The 15,883-nt window shown below is 43.4% G+C and overlaps 1 protein-coding gene across 1 annotated transcript in view; it reads right to left on the bottom strand.

The window, feature by feature from the left end:
- ADGRB2 (adhesion G protein-coupled receptor B2) overlaps positions 1-15,883 on the bottom strand; it is a 158,363-nt gene that overhangs the window by 29,708 nt on the left and 112,772 nt on the right. Inside the window, 6 exon segments of the mRNA XM_063312278.1 lie at positions 634-719; positions 2,381-2,447; positions 3,415-3,484; positions 5,529-5,679; positions 11,771-11,873; positions 13,276-13,379. Coding sequence (XP_063168348.1) covers positions 634-719; positions 2,381-2,447; positions 3,415-3,484; positions 5,529-5,679; positions 11,771-11,873; positions 13,276-13,379 — 581 coding nt within the window.

Genomic DNA, 15,883 nt, shown 5'->3' with positions numbered 1-15,883 from the left:
TTTTCAAGATACTGTATGCTCAAACCATCAAATTCAAGGGAGTACATTAAAAACTCTTCGATTCTACAGGTAGCCCTTGCTTAATGACCATAACTGGGACTGGAATTTCGCTCACTAAGTGATACAGTTGTTAAGCGAGGCATCACGTGACCAGATCCGATTTTACAACCACTTTTACTGCGGTCACTAAGCAAATCATTTGGTCGTTAAGCAAATCAATGGTTCTCTCTTGATTTGGCTTATCAGAAGCCGGCTGGAAAGGTCGCAAATCACAATCGCATGACTGCAGGATGCTGCGACCGGTCGTAAATATGAGCCAGTCACCAAGCGCCAAAATCACAATCACATGACCATGGGGGTGGTGCAACAGTTGTAATTTCGAGGACGGGTCATAAGTAACTTTTTTTCCCATCGTATCTCTGAACTGTTGTTAACCGAATGGTCATTAAGCGAGGACTACCCCCTCTTCCTTTTCCTTTTTCTCTCTCACAGTGTCTGTTAAACCGAGAGGGTGGGGAGGGAGCACGGTTGCCTCTGCAGTCCCAAGATGGAAGCAGGCCCACCTGCCTGAAAGAGGGGCTCCGTCTCCAAGTATTGGTGTGGAGCGTGTCTGGAGATCGCACAGAGACTTACCCAGCTCGCTGCTTTTTGGACTTATCTGAGATGCCATCTCGAGACATCAGCTTGTTGAAGACGATGATGCCAATCAGCATGTTGACCTGGGTGGGAGAGAAATTCATGAGAAGCAGCGACCGTGGGCTCTTTCCTTTATAGACCGCTGTTTGCTATGAAGTACAGGCCTTACTATGAAGTTACTGTAACAACATAAAAGCAAAGACACCACAATAAAAGGGGGAAAGGGTGAAACCAGAGCACCCACATTCCCCTGTTAAAAAAATGGATGCTCATTCGGTTTGATGGAAGAGGATTTGCTCTCTGGAATTGCTTACACAGAAGAAAATACCAGTGAAATTCTCCAGGGTGGCACGCCCTGTTCCTGCACTTCCTGAATAACCAGGGAGACAAGAGATGTGTGTGAATATCTTGTTTTTCATTATACTGCAGCCTCTCTTGCTGTCTGCAGTCTCTCTGTCTTCACCACTTACTACGGAAAGACTTTATAAGGAGAACTGATCGTAAGACGCTCTCCTCCGCCATGTCTAGTAATAAAGATTTTTTTAAAAAACAGTCCAACGAGGAATTCTAAACAAACTCTCAAGGACTTTGAGAATACGTTACCCCAGAAAGAAACCTTTTCCACAGGGGAGTAAACTTCATAAACTAGAAAAGCTGGGTTTAGTTATGTTTAGGCTGGCCTTCAGATCCTGGTTCTCTTTAGCTTTTAGCTACACGTTTGATCACGATTTTAAGATATTATCTGTATTTGGAATGCTGTAGCCCTTTTAGCTCCAGAGACGTGGTATCATTTTTATGCTGTAAAGGGGATTGCGTTGGACGAGTATGAGGTTGGGCGAGATCCTGGCTAAATGAGGCATAGTGCTGAAGTATGCTTAAGTTTGGTCTGTTATAAGGGTTCACATGGCACACTGGATACTTCAAGAGCAAATTATCCACTCTGTGTCTACATCTAATAGCCCTGGTCACAGTTTCCAGGGGTGGAAATGAAGACAGAAGGTTCTTTTCCTTCTCAACCCACTTTGGACAAACCCTACTCTATGGTGAACCCACCGTACCATTTTTCTCAAAAGCTGGGGACGGGGGAGAAATTCCCCTCTTTAACATGGCTGGCTCTTCATGCAAATTTGGTGGCCACAAAACTCCCCACAGAGGGCTGCTTTCTTCCACCAGTCCAAGAAGTTCTTCCTGTTCCTAAGAAGATGGGAGGCAATCTATCCTGCTCCCATCCTGACCTGGTTAAAAAATGTCTAGGGCAGTGTTTCTCAACCTTGGCGACTTTAAGATGTGTGGACTTCAACTCCCAGAATTCCCCAGCCAGTCATGGCTGGCTGGGGAATTCTGGGAGTTGAAGTCCACACATCTTAAAGTCGCCAAGGTTGAGAAACACTGGTCTTGAGAGAGGGAAGGAGACCACATCAATGGGAAAAGTTAGGGACATCATCAGGAGTGGGATGGATAGCCTGGACTTCACATTTCCCACCCCACCCCTTGCTACTGCTCTCTATTTTGCATCAGGGGTGGGATGGCAGAATGTGGGGGCATGGAGGGATGATTTTTTATCCACTCATGTTGTGCAAGCACGTGGAATTCCTTGCAAAAAAGTGTGATTTTCACTGAGCCCTTATAAGTTCTTGCCTGTCAGCATCAGAGTCAATGAAATGGAAAACCCACAAATGAGAAAGAATGAGATCAGCCCCTGAGTCAGATCGCTGGCGCCCCAGAAGAGTCACTGGGTTCCTACCAGAACAATCACAGCAGCGGGACCAACAAAGGCATACAGCAATCCTCCTTCTAGGGACAGCCAGCAGCTGGAGAGAAAAGGAAGATTTGCTGTTGCAAAACCAAAGAAGAGCAGGAACAAGGATCCAAAGGATTAGCATCTCTGGTGCCTCCCCAATGACAATCCCATCTTGGCTTAGTCCCACCTCCTCCAGGTCTTTGTAACTTTAAGGATATACAGGTAGTCCTCGACTTATGACCATTTGTTTAATGATGGTTGGAAGTTATGACGGCCTCGGAATGGGTGCTTTACAGCCTGTAAATCACTCGTGGGAGCTGTAAAACATTGCACCCCTCCATAGTCACACAATTGCATTTTGGTGCTTGGCAACCAGCTCACATTTATGACCAGTTGCAGTATCCCGTGGTCATGTGATCAAGTTTTGCAACTTTTTTGCTGTTTTCCAGCAAAAAAAACACCCATTGGGGAAGCTGGATTTGGTTAACGGCTGCAGTGATTTGCTTAATGACTGCCATAAAGACAGTCATAAATTTTGGGTTCGTTCACATGGTGACTCGGCTTTAGACCGCAATGACTTATGATGGAAATTCCAGTCCCAATTGTGGTCGTAAGTCGAGGACTACCTGTATGGTGATTCTTTGAACAATCTGAAGGATCTTATAGTGATCAGAAGGCTATCAGCCAGGGAGGGCACCTAATAACTGCCTGGCCAGGTGGTAATTTAAAAAGTGAGGATGGAGGCAGTAAGTAATCACTCCAGTCCAAGGATATGAGAGGGTGTCATTTAAAGCCAGGAAGAGAAAATGGCTCACCGGACTTTTACCAATAGGGTGACCTCCCATCCTTCCAATCCTCATCAGATGATATTTGATTTGGGGCCCCTTCCAATTTGGATCTCTGCACCTTGGAGGGGGAATCCCATCTCCCCCTCCCCTTCATGGAACTGGCAAGCACTGGAAGTGGGGTCACTGTTCAACACTGCATTAGTTCCTAATTTCCCCCTTCCCCAGCCCTTCCACCCCAGCAAAACCTACTAGTTGGCAGTTCCATATCCTTTGGTCCGAGTGAAGCCAACTGAAACGGCAACCACCAAGGCTGGCAGACCTGGGCAGGTAAGAAATAGACCAAAAAGTGTTTTATGACCTTTGTAAGACTGCCCATTGAGAGAAACCTTATAGAGTAAGAATACTGATGCAAGTACAATATATAATATTAAGAATTCAGCACAGAATGTGAGTATAATAGGAATATACTGTAGCAGAAACAGTTTAGCAGACACAGAAATAGTGAAAGAAACAAATTCTACTCAGGAAAGGGGCTAATCGCTAAGGGGCCACCGCCCAGAATAGAGCAGACTGCTGTCCCAGAAGACAGCTGGATCAAATACAGAATACAGGGGCCAAGCTGTCCATGATCCCTATAGACACCCTCAAATGAAATGTTCAAACAAATTCTGTTGAAAGGCCAAAATCTTGTGAAATGGCCACAAGATTTTGCAAGATTCCAATATTCTCACAAGAAATGGTGAGAATTTGCAGGGGACAACTCGGGAATCTTGAAAGATTTTTCAAGGCTACTGCCTAGAAGGCTACTGCCTTCTCCGCAGTAGCTCCCGCCCTGTGGAACATGCTGCCCCCAGAGGTGAGACTGGCCCCATCGCTCCTGGCCTTTCGGAGGAGTCTGAAGACCTGGCTCTGCCGCCTCGCTTGGGGCGGAGAGGGGAACAGATCTACATGGGGATGGCTGCTATAGACCACTCCTCCCACACTTGCACTGTTCTAGATTCTTTCGCCACTTGGACTTTTTGTCTTTACTCTTATTTATATTATTTATTATTGTATTTTTATAGTGTATATTTTGTGATTGTTATTTTAATTGATTGTTGTAAACCGCCCAGAGTCCCCCGATGGGAGGAGATGGGTGGGGACAAACTGGATAAATAAATAAAAATAAATAAATATTTATATTTATATACACTGTGCATACAGACACACACACGCACATACACACAGACTTCCATGCACATGTGACAGAATGTCTAGGAGATCCTGGGAATAGGGAGGACAGAGAAGGACCATTACGGGAGCATGGTTCATGCAGAAAAGCTTCCTTAGCCCTGGGAAGGGGGAAGTGTGAGAAAGAGACACAGAGTAACCCTGCCTTAATTACTCTAGGTATAAGCTGATCTGGGGAACTGCTTGGGCAGCATTTCAAGATCCTGTTATGAAACCTTTCTAGCAATGAAGATCATTCCCAAAATCCAAGAGGTTCTTCTTTCCTGAGTTTGCTAGCCTCAGGGGCTTGACAGCCTGTGGGCTTGCCATTTAAAAATGTTGTTCCCCCCATCCGCCCCTCATCAAACAGACTACAGGAGGAAGGATCTTGGTTAATCATCTGGAGAAGCCTGTTAATGATAGAACAGTTTGATGCGTCAACCAGCTGAAAGAGTAGCAGTTGGAGATCTGTCATGAGCACTGATGGCGAGCAGGAGGGGGCCCCTATCCAGGGGGGGAAATGCATGCGTAGTACTGAGGAGTTGAGCAGCCATTCAAAGAGACACAGAACAGACCCGCCTTAGCCTTTGGGGTTTATCTGTCTGGGTTTTTCCCACGCTTCTTCAGTTTGTTAGGATTTTCTGTCTAATGTAGCAGTAATAAAACACTAGAGACTTATTCCTTGTCTCAGCATGGTTCCTGACTGTTAGGACAGATCTTTGAACAGAGGCCGAGCAGTACTTTGTCAAAGATGCCCTAATTCTGGATTTCTTAACATGATTATAGGGATGGATTACAGTCTATAAGCCTCACTCTGATTCGGTGGCTTCATCCGTCAGAACACTTACTTCACCACTGGATTTTGCACTCACTGGTTGTATTCACGCAACATCCTTAAGGTGGTTCCTAAATTAGCCTCATTATCAGGGTTTATACAACACATGGATCCAAAGACTAACCTGGGCCTTGATTCACATAACAAGCTAAGTCATCCCAAAATAAACCACAGTTAACACCAGCTAAGCTGAGCATAGGATGTGAATGCAGCTGCTACAGTATGCCTTTTGCTGACCTGGTTAAACATGTTGTATGAATGCAGCCATCCAGTGATGAACCAAGGGTGTTCTAGAGCAGAATGAGAATTTCTTTCTTACCCCATCCAAGGCAGAGGAAGCGTTTACGGACTAGCCGTGTCCGGATTCTGCCAATCACGGCCAAGTAAGATTGCCAAGCTTCTGTCAGCACCCAACAGAAGGACGAAAGGAAGAAGAAGTGGAGGAAGGCTGCTGTCATGGTGCAGATGCCCTGGAGGGGAACAAAACAGGAGTTGTCTGGGTGAAGAGGAAAAGAGCCTCATCGTGAAAGGCGTTTACTCCGAGGTTTCAGTTCCTAATTATGAGAACATCAAAACGACAAAGTTTGCTAATGAAAGAACAGTTTGATGCTTCAACCAGCTGAAAGAGTGGCAGTTGGAGATCTTTGAACAGAGGCTGAGCAGTACTTTGTCAAAGATGCCCTAATTCTGCATTTCTTAACATGATTATAGGGATGGATTACAGTCTATAAGCCTCACTCTGATTCGGTGGGGGACACACGTACAGAGCTTGCATTGTGTTGTGGTGGTGTCGCAACACACATTTTGTCACCCACCCCTCCCTTGACTTTCCCACAGACCCCTATGCATTCCCTACAAAATATGCATCTTGCCAAAGGAGAACTGGTTTGGAATTCTATTTAATAACAACAAGACAACAATGATGCTATTCATATTGATGACAACAACTAGCCTTTATTGTCCATTTTAGATATTCAACACAGGGCACATCTAAGGTGCAGGACTGACCACCCTGTAAGGCAGGCTGATAGGGTTATTTCCTAACTGCTTAGCAGAAGACCAACCTTGAGTTCACAGACAAGTCACCACTTCCAAACCAGGAACTTCCAGCCTCAACCTTACCATCTGTTTAGCTTTCTGCAACCCCAGTTCATGTCCATGCTGAGGGAATTCTGGAAGGTGCAGCTGCAAACATCTGGAGGACACATGCTGCAAGGAAGGCTGCTGTCCATTAGGGGGAAGTGCTTTCCCCCCCCATGAGATCATGAGTCCTATCTGACATATCTTAATATTTTATCCTATAAGAACATGTTTTATCAGACATGAAGTTGCAAGGTTTTGTACAGCAGCCATAACTATCTGTAAACAGCTGACTACTGCTTTACCTGAGCAACATTTTTACTTTTTTGTAGTTTTCACCTACTTGGTAATTGTTGCTTCATCTACTCATTGACTGCTCATTTCTGATCTCTGATTGTAATTAAAGAACAGTTTTCTCCCTAGCCCATGACATCATCATAATTTCAGCTGCAGAGCTGTGATGTCATCCAGAAAATCAAAGGAATCATTGCAGCAACCAAGTGGATTGAAACTGAAGCTGATGGCCATTGAAAGCAAAAGGCAGAGAAGGATGGCAAGAAAACGAAAGGAAGATGCTTGTAAATGTGCGAGAAATGGAAGGTGCATCTTTGGCACTCCTTAAAAAGGAACACCAAATGAGCGAGGTTGTTCCTACAATGCACAAGCACCATGGGCATTGTTTAAATGGTTTCCTGCACAATGTATGCATAAAACTCCTGAAGCATGGTGCTGCACTCTAGCTGTTGTTTGTTTGCAGATTGATATTTATTGAATTTAAGACCAGGCCCTCGAGACATCACTGGGCTACATTTCAAAGCTCAGAAACAATCCGCCCTGCTTTTCCTCACCGTTCAGTTTTTGCATCAGGTTGCAAAGTGGCTGCTGTCCCAGCTACCCCCTCCCCCCCAACACACATCTCCTCTGGCTTTAATCAATCAATGGCTTGATTAGGTTTATGGGTAGACAGACAAGGTGGCAAAAGGGGATATCTGGCTCAAATCCATGGTCTGGAAAAGGAGTTGAACCCTCCCTATTGGTCAGGCTCAGCCCAAGAATGACATCGAAGCAGTCCAGCCAAAGTTCAGTTCTTTATTTGTTTACACCATATAGACTGAATCTTGCCAGACTAAACTTGCATTACTCTAAACCAGGGTTAATCAACCAGGGTTCCGTGGCACCCCAGGGTTCCGCGAGAGCTCACTAGGGGTCCCCTGGGAGATCACAATTTATATAAAAAATTATTTCCAATTCGGGCAACTTCACATTAAAGAGGCAAGTTTCATTCTTCATATTAAGAACACAGTTAATACATACGTATATACAGGCCTATCCACGAAACAAATATAATAACTTTGTAACTTCTGGCCTCTAGTTGAGCCTGAATGTGCAGGGGTTCCCTGAGGCCTGGAAAATATTTCAAGGGTTCCTCCAGGGACAAAAGGTTGAGAAAGGCTGCTCTAACCTAATGGATATACCCTGGGCGATTCTAGGGAGCGGCTATCCTAAATCTCTTCCTCTTCCTACAATCCCACTCTGGGCTGTGTTGTCTCTTGTCTTGCCCCCCTCCTTGGAGTGTGTTCTCTCCTTCCTGAGAACCTGCTGTGTTACTGCAGTCCATCACATTATTATTGTCCATATGAGGGACACAAAATGCATCACCATGTGTGTCCATCGAAGAAATGAGACATCAAAGCCAATGCAGGTTGGGATCCATAAGCCTGGGCAATGTCGACTAGTCATGTACTGAGCCCTTCCATACAACGGATGGCTCCCTGCCTTATCAGACCATGTTGGGTGTCATGACCAACTTGGAGACCAAGGAGGAAGACAAAGAGTTAGAAACCCCCCAAAGCCACAGAACCAGTTTTTTCTTACCCAGGAATCCAGTTCCAGGGTTTATTATTTACTGCAGGGTGTGACTCCAAGCCATAGGTGTTGATTCTCTGGTAAATATGTGGCTGAAGTAAGATTTCGGCCAGAAATGTCTTGCCTTCCCTTTGTATCTTTAGCTATTCTACAACAGGAGGTCTTTCTGGTGGCATCAAGTACAGGTCTGGCCAAAAATGTCCCATTTTTGCACAAGTGTTTGTGGTCTCCTCTTTTTCTCTCTCTCTTGCACATACACATCATTATCAGTGTCTGGAAACATCAAAACTTGGTCCCACTATACAGGCCATGTTCACCTTGCTTCAAAAACACATCAGCTGCTGGGTGTAAATTGCTTACAATTCTCCCACCATTCACCCACTTTATGAGCTATAAATGGAGTTTTGTAAAGAGACTGCAGCAATATCTCATGTCTCATCCCCAGAACACATGCTTTATTTTATTTTATTTCATTTTATTTTTTTTCCCCGACCCTTTCTTCTCCTTTCAAACAGATTCTGCAGGAATCTGGGAAGAAAGAATGATTCTGTGGGCTGTCTTGATGGACCAAACTTGCAAAGTCTTTAAACGTGGCTATATAAAAGCTGTCATTCCACTACAGTACTTTTAGCAACTAGCAAAACACTCACTTCCACACAACAGTGACAACAACCCACAATAACCAACCCCTTTGTCTGCTTCCAGCCCTGTTCAAATGCAGTGATTCCCTCAGTTTTAGAAGTATTTCCATTGCAAGACAAATCCTACCCAGACCATTGCCAGCTCCTGTGGTGGTAGAGACATGACCTTCTTTCCTTTATTGTGCTTATAATGGGCTTTCTCTGGTACAACAGGAGAAAATGCGACAGGGCAATAATTTATTATGCAGAAGGCTGTTTGCCAGTGAGTCAGGCAATGATGGGTACCAATCAAAGCGAATCTCTGTAGCTCAGGGTTGAACTGTGGAGTCCCTGGTGCTCCCTGAGCTTGGCTGTTTGCTTGCAGACATTTCACTGCCCAACTAGGTAACATCTTCAGTGCAATCAATGAAACATCTGCAAGAAAACAACCAAGCTCAGGGAGCACCAAGGACTCCACAACGATGGGTACATTGCATCTAGAGTTGACAGAGCTTCTGCAACCATAATTGATCTCCCTGAGTCAGATTAAGCTGGCAGAGTTACAAGGAAGAGTGGGGAGGCATGGTGGGCTCAGGCTCAAGACTATCACAGCAAATGGAAGGAAGGTCTCAGAAGATTCTTCTCTCCAAGGGTGAAACGGAGTAGGGCTATTTATCGCTTTGGGTGAACACGTAACATTTTCCCCCAGCTCTTCGGTTAAAGGGATACTGCAGGTTTCCAAATCTACGTAACCAGCTGGAACAGAAATAAGAGCCACAGAAAAAGGATATGCACCCTATCGCTGGTCTTAAAAAACTGAAATTAATTGCACTGAAGACTTTGGGATGGAAATGTTGAGAGGAAGAGGAAAACAAGAAGCAGGATACATGGGTAACCTTGATTTACAGAAATGGGGGCTGGCCTATTTAACACAGTGAAAAAAGCCCGTGCGCACACACACACACCCTCCCTCTCCCTCTCCCTCTCCCTCTCCATCTATATCCATTGATATTAGGTAAAATGAATATTGGTGCAGTACAGCATTTCAGATTTCTTCTTTTAAAAAAGGGCTTTGGGACACATAGGGACACTAGCACTCATCTGCAGCTCTTTTGTCTTCTTTTTGAATTTTAAATACAACACGCACTCCCACGTCTCCAACTGAGAAAAAGAGATACATTGTGATTGCACAGCGAAAAAAGAATATCTAGACATATTATAGTGATTAAAATAAACTAAACATAACAAAAGAAGAAGAAAGAAAGGTCCCCGAGTCATTTTCTGACCCTCTGGGGGAACACCGCTTTCGTGACATTTTCTCAGCAGACTATAGAGCGGGGTGGTTTGCCGTTGCCTTCCCCGGTTGTCATATTCCCCAGCAAGCTGGGCGTTCATTTTACCGACCTCGGAAGGACAGAGGGCTGAGTCGACCTGAGCCGGCTACCCAGAGAGAATCCGGCTTCCGTTGGGATCGAACTCAGATCGTGGGGAGAGTTTCGGCTGCAATACTGCCACCTACCACTCTGCGCCACACGATGCTCAAAAAAAAAAAATGACAAAAACAGAAGAAAAAATAGCAGAAAGAGATATATATAAGAACTACAATATAAAGTTAATTCAACCCTTACACTTATCTTTAAATCTAGACCATATCAACATATTGTATCATTTTTAGAACACAGAGAACTTTCAAAAATAGGTTAGTGAATTCATATCCTGGATCTGTTAAAGAACCTTCAAATTTCTTATAGCACAAGAAATCCAGTGCCAACATCCATTCCCTGTTTAAGCATTCGTTGAGGGGTTCAATGAACACAAAATTGTATTTTCTGATGAATTAATTTCATTTTTAAATTATGAAAAGTCCATTTCACAATTCTTAATACCTGGACCTATTGATTCTCCAAAATGGGGTATTCCAATTCTACATTCTACAATTTAGATGGTAAATTGTACAGTTTAGATCAAAACCATTACTAACATTCACTTTACTTTTTAAAATTTTATATATATATATATATATATATATATATATATATATATATATATATATATACACACACACATACACGCACACACACACACACATACATACACACACACACAGACACACAAACACACACACACTATATATATATATATATATATATATATATATATTCTCTCTCTCTCTCTCTCTCTTTCTCTCTCTATATATATAATTTTAAAAAGTAAAGTGAATGTTAGCATTGGTTTTTATCTAAATTGTAGAATTTAGATCAAAACCAATGATAGAATTGTCGAACTGTAAAATTAGAATTTTCAGTTCAACGAAAAGGCACAAAGAGGATGGGGAAAAGGTTAAGACGACAATTACTTGATGGAAGGTAGGGTGGAAGGCACAATTCTATGGTTTTTTAAATTCTTTTCTTTTCATTCTTCTTTGTATTTTTTTGTATTACTTTACGGTTTAATTTCTTACAAATCTGAATTGTTACTTTCCATTCAAGCAAGTCTTTAAAGCAGCCATATCTTTTCCTAGATTGCATGACGGTCCAGCGCCCTTGGATTTGAAGCACTGCATGGCTCTAACACATCTATGGTTGAAACGGAACAATGGAACGTGTACTTTGGGAATGCATTGTAATCCACAATAACGCAAAGAGCGTCAGAGAAACAAAAAACTGCCTTCCTCAATGCCCTGCCAAATCCTTCATTGACAGAAAAACTAGCAGGAAGGTAAACTAGTAATTGGGAAAATGATTTTATTTTTAATTAAGCTCCATCGTTTTAGGTTTAAAGTGCCTAAATTAGAAGGCAAAAACCTTGCACATTTTGAAAGATAACCATCTAGATTCCAATTTGGTCTATTTTTTTCTGGTTTTCCACCAAAAACAAGGGCACCCAATAAGGAAAATCCATAAAGGGCACCCAAAAGCAGAGTACAACTAAACATAAAAGCATGGCAGAAGACATCGTGATGTTCTCCTCTCTGGAAGGCAGTGACTTCCCTCACCTTACTGAGCATCTGGGACTGTCCCACCAGGATCAAGACATTGGAGGCCAAAATGGAGACACAAAAATTCAGAAGAATGATGGAACGTTCCGATTTGATAAACCTGGAAAAAATAAGAGCAGGTGAATTACCCTTTCTGAGATATCTGGACCTTGAATCTGTTTATCTCTTTGTTGATACAGGAAGTCCTCAGTTAACGATGGCAATTGGGACAAGAATTTCTGTCACTAAGCAATGTGGTTGTAAAGCATGATGACACGTGACAATGCCACTTAGTGACAGCAATTCCAGTCACCATCATTAAGCAAATCCCACACCATTTTTAGGTGCAACGTCACATGGTCGCCATTTGTGTCCTCCTGCTGTCTTCCCCATTGACTTCGCTTGTCAGAAGCCAGCAGTTAAGGTCACAAATGGTGGTCACATGACCATGGGTGCTGAAACATCATAATTGCAAGCTGTCAAATGCCCGGATTGTGATCATGTGACTGCGAGGACACTACAACAGCCACAACTATGAGGACCAATCATAAGCACCACTCGTTCAGCGCCATCATAAGTTTGAACAATCACTGAACAAGTGGTTGTTCAGCGAGGACTACCTGTATGGGTTGTTTAAGGTTAAAGGAGCATGAGGGGAAATATTTATTTATGTATTCACTGTCTGGTGTTCCTGGAAGATGTAATGCCACACAACAATTGTAGGGTTCTTTTTTTAGAATTAGCAACAACCCCACCCACACCAGCGTCATGTACAGTGTTGATTCTAAGGGTCGGTGAATGCTGATTCTGCAGCTGTTTTGTTTTTGGAGGGAGGAAAGCTCTCACAAGCTTTTGTGGTATTATGGGATGAGCCCCAAGGAAAACATCTCCCACAGTGCACACATAATGCTTTAAGAAGGCCTCTGTGGGTAGTTCCCAAACTCTTCTTTAATCTTCTGTAATTGTTACCTCTGCCTGTATCTTTTCAATCCCAAACGTGGGATAGATTCACAGTGTCAAAAGTGGGAGGCAGAACAAAAATACCATCCTTTTTGCTCCTTTGTGGCTGAAATCAAAACTGAATTTTACTTTAACCCTTAGCTCAAATTGCTGCAAACGGATCGGGTCTGTTATGGACCACTCTGTTTTGTTTCACCCCATTCCCCTTGATGCGTGTTGTTGAATATAGAGGTCTTGAAACACTAGGGGACAAAAATAATGATTCTCCAGATTTATTAAAAAAAACATTGTCTTCAGATCTGGCACCAAATGTCTTAACAGACTCTCAATGACACATGTGAAAATTAAAAGAAGAGCATACCAAAAGGGCTAAGTCTGATAATCTACATGGCTAATGTGTACAATACAGTATTTTATTTTGGCTCTAACACAGGAAATCATCCCCCTCCCTTAAATGCCAACTCTCTCTGTGGTCCTGCTTTATATCTGCCCCTACTGTTGAGATTAACCATGGGTAGGTTTTGGCAAGTCTCCTTCTAACCATGGCTTTGGGGCCAACGTACCTCCAAAATGCAGCATAGATCGCTAGCAAGGTCAGCAAAGCCATACAGGATACAGCACAGCCAATCATGAGGGGGACTGAGGGTGAACTTCCAGGATTCATGGCCTGTAAGGAAAAAGAGGAGAAAGAGAAGGAGGTCGCCCTGTGCGCCAATAAAGGAGGCAGCTGGTGATGCAGGAACTCCATGTTCAAAGGGAGTCACAGCCACCCAGTATGAAGCCGCCCAAACATTTCAGACCAACAGCAAGCCAAGATCTGCTCCTTGGCCAGAAGAACCAAAACTGGCTTGACGAAAGATTTTGCTCTGAACCTTCCTCCTCTGTATGAAGCAATAGCTATAGAGTGCAGTTTGATGCATAATATTAATTACTGTGGGTCTGCATTCGCCCAACATGCTTACCCTGGATTGGAAATCAGCCCATTTTATGGGTTTACTGAATGCACCAAACCTCAGCTAAACTCAATGGGCTCATTTCTCATAACCTATGCAGCTATAATAAGCAAGCTTAGCACCTTGTGTGAATGCAGTCATGATGGTTTTATCTAACCTGGTTGAACATGTATATATCTGTGCATGTGAGGAAGTCTGGACCCACAAATGGTGCTAAATCATGATTTGCAGCCGTGGGTTCCTGCAGCCATGAGTCCTAAATTACTTTAAGCTGCAAACTCTGGTATACAAACCAGAATGAACAGATTCCCAGAGCACACGAATGCCAGAGGCAAAATACTACATTATGGCTTAGTCCAACGCACAAAGCCAGCCTGTATGAATGGTTTAGGATAAATTTGTACTAGAAGCATTGACTATTTGCATGCCTGTTGACTCTCATAACATCCCTCAAAAAATCCTGAAATGTATAGTTTGTTGATGGTGCTGTATACTCCGTTAGCCGCCTCCTTTCAAAACTACAATTCCCAGCATTCAGTGAGTAAAGGAAAGAGAGTCTAAGTCTCTGATCTGCTTTGTGAATGAATGTCAGTGTCCCTCTATTGTTGGTGGGCATGTCCAAATTTTTTTAAACCAATGTGACAGGACCCTCATGCCTTTTCCAGAGCACAACCCCTTCTCTAACAAGAAGGAAGGAAGTGGCTTGGAACAACTGGAGTGGGAATTTGTCTGCCTCTGTTTTTCATCTAGACACACACGTTTGGGGGTCTAGATGGTGGTGGAACTTTTTGCTTTTCTGCATGCTAAAAGGTGGTTTGCCATCTCCTTGCCACCTGTGATGGAATGTGAGGGTGACCTTGGAAGACGGGGAGTGGGGAGATGCTACCTAGGTAATGATCAGATAAAAGAGAAAGGAGCCTGCAACGAAGTAAGGGCCAGAGGAAGAAACTTAGGAAGGACCCGCCGTAGCTACTCAGGCTACCAGTAAATAGGGAGGGTGGGAGATTTGTACTTTCAGACTTGCAAGATTCTTGCAAGATATAGCCGTACAATACAGTAGAATTATCTCATCTAGTCATGTTTCCTGTCTGGTTTACCTGGGAGGGCTGACACCAACAGGTCATACTTCTGGAATACCAGTATCCCAGCCAACTAGGGAAGCATGAAAGAGACCAAATCATTCTGGGCAAGTAAATGTGGACAGTTGCTCTGCCATTGCTGTTAATGGAGGCGAGTCTCCTCCCCAGTGCTAAGTCCTGAAGACTGGTTAATCGTGTTATAAATTTCAGTGGCACTGGCAGAGGGGATAAGAATCACAGCTGAGGATCGTTTCATGTGCTTTGCCACAGAATTTTAAAAGATGTCTGGATGTGGGAAGAATTCAGAGATTGAAAAAAGAGGGTGAAAAATGTGGGGATGCTCAGACAAAAATGAACTTGCAGGAGGTGGCAACTGAAAGGACAAAAGGAATCAGATAGTAATTTGAGGTGGAGAGGGAAGACAGTGGCCAGTGGTTAAAACTGCTATGAAGAGAGAAGTTGGGGGCTCCCTATCACCCACACTATCTTGGAAGCCCCCTTCCCCTAATTCCCAAATGCTTGTGGGAAGAGAGCTTGAAGAATTCACAAAGACAGAAAGAGCTTGCACATGCACCAAAACACCCTTTTCTTCAATTATATCTTTACACCCACTCCTCGGTTACCAACTACCTTGGTTAGTGACCATTCACAAATATGAAGGTAATAAAAAAAATCATTTTCTGACCAACGTGTGCATTTATGACCAAATTTTGTGCACCTGAGAACAACATGCACTGGAGTGAGAGTAATGGTGGTGTAGCTATACGAGAGAACTTCATCTGAATGAGACGGCAGCAACCAATGATCTTTGCAGACTCTCTCTCTCTCTCTCTCTCTCACGTGTTCACTTAGAGACCATTTTGCTTAACAACCTGGTTCTTGGAACAGAACTTGGTTGCTAAAGGAGGAGTGGGTGTATTTCTCTTTGAAATGTGAAATGGTCCCCCTTCCTATGTTCAGTGGGAAGAAGGATGGGCCAAGACAGTTCTGAAGAGAACATTGATTTTTTGCATAGAAGAGAAAGGGAAAAAATGGCAACTGCTGTCAGACAGAAATGGGGAAAAGGGAACAACACTGGTGGCACAAAAACATGGATGAAGGACTTTGGATATGCCTTCCTAAGCCATCTCCTCTCTTGT

The sequence above is a fragment of the Candoia aspera genome, chromosome 10, assembly GCF_035149785.1.
Source record: "Candoia aspera isolate rCanAsp1 chromosome 10, rCanAsp1.hap2, whole genome shotgun sequence".
NCBI lineage: Eukaryota > Metazoa > Chordata > Lepidosauria > Squamata > Boidae > Candoia > Candoia aspera.
Note: the sequence above shows the minus strand (reverse complement) of the source record. Positions and strands in the feature narration are given on the sequence as shown.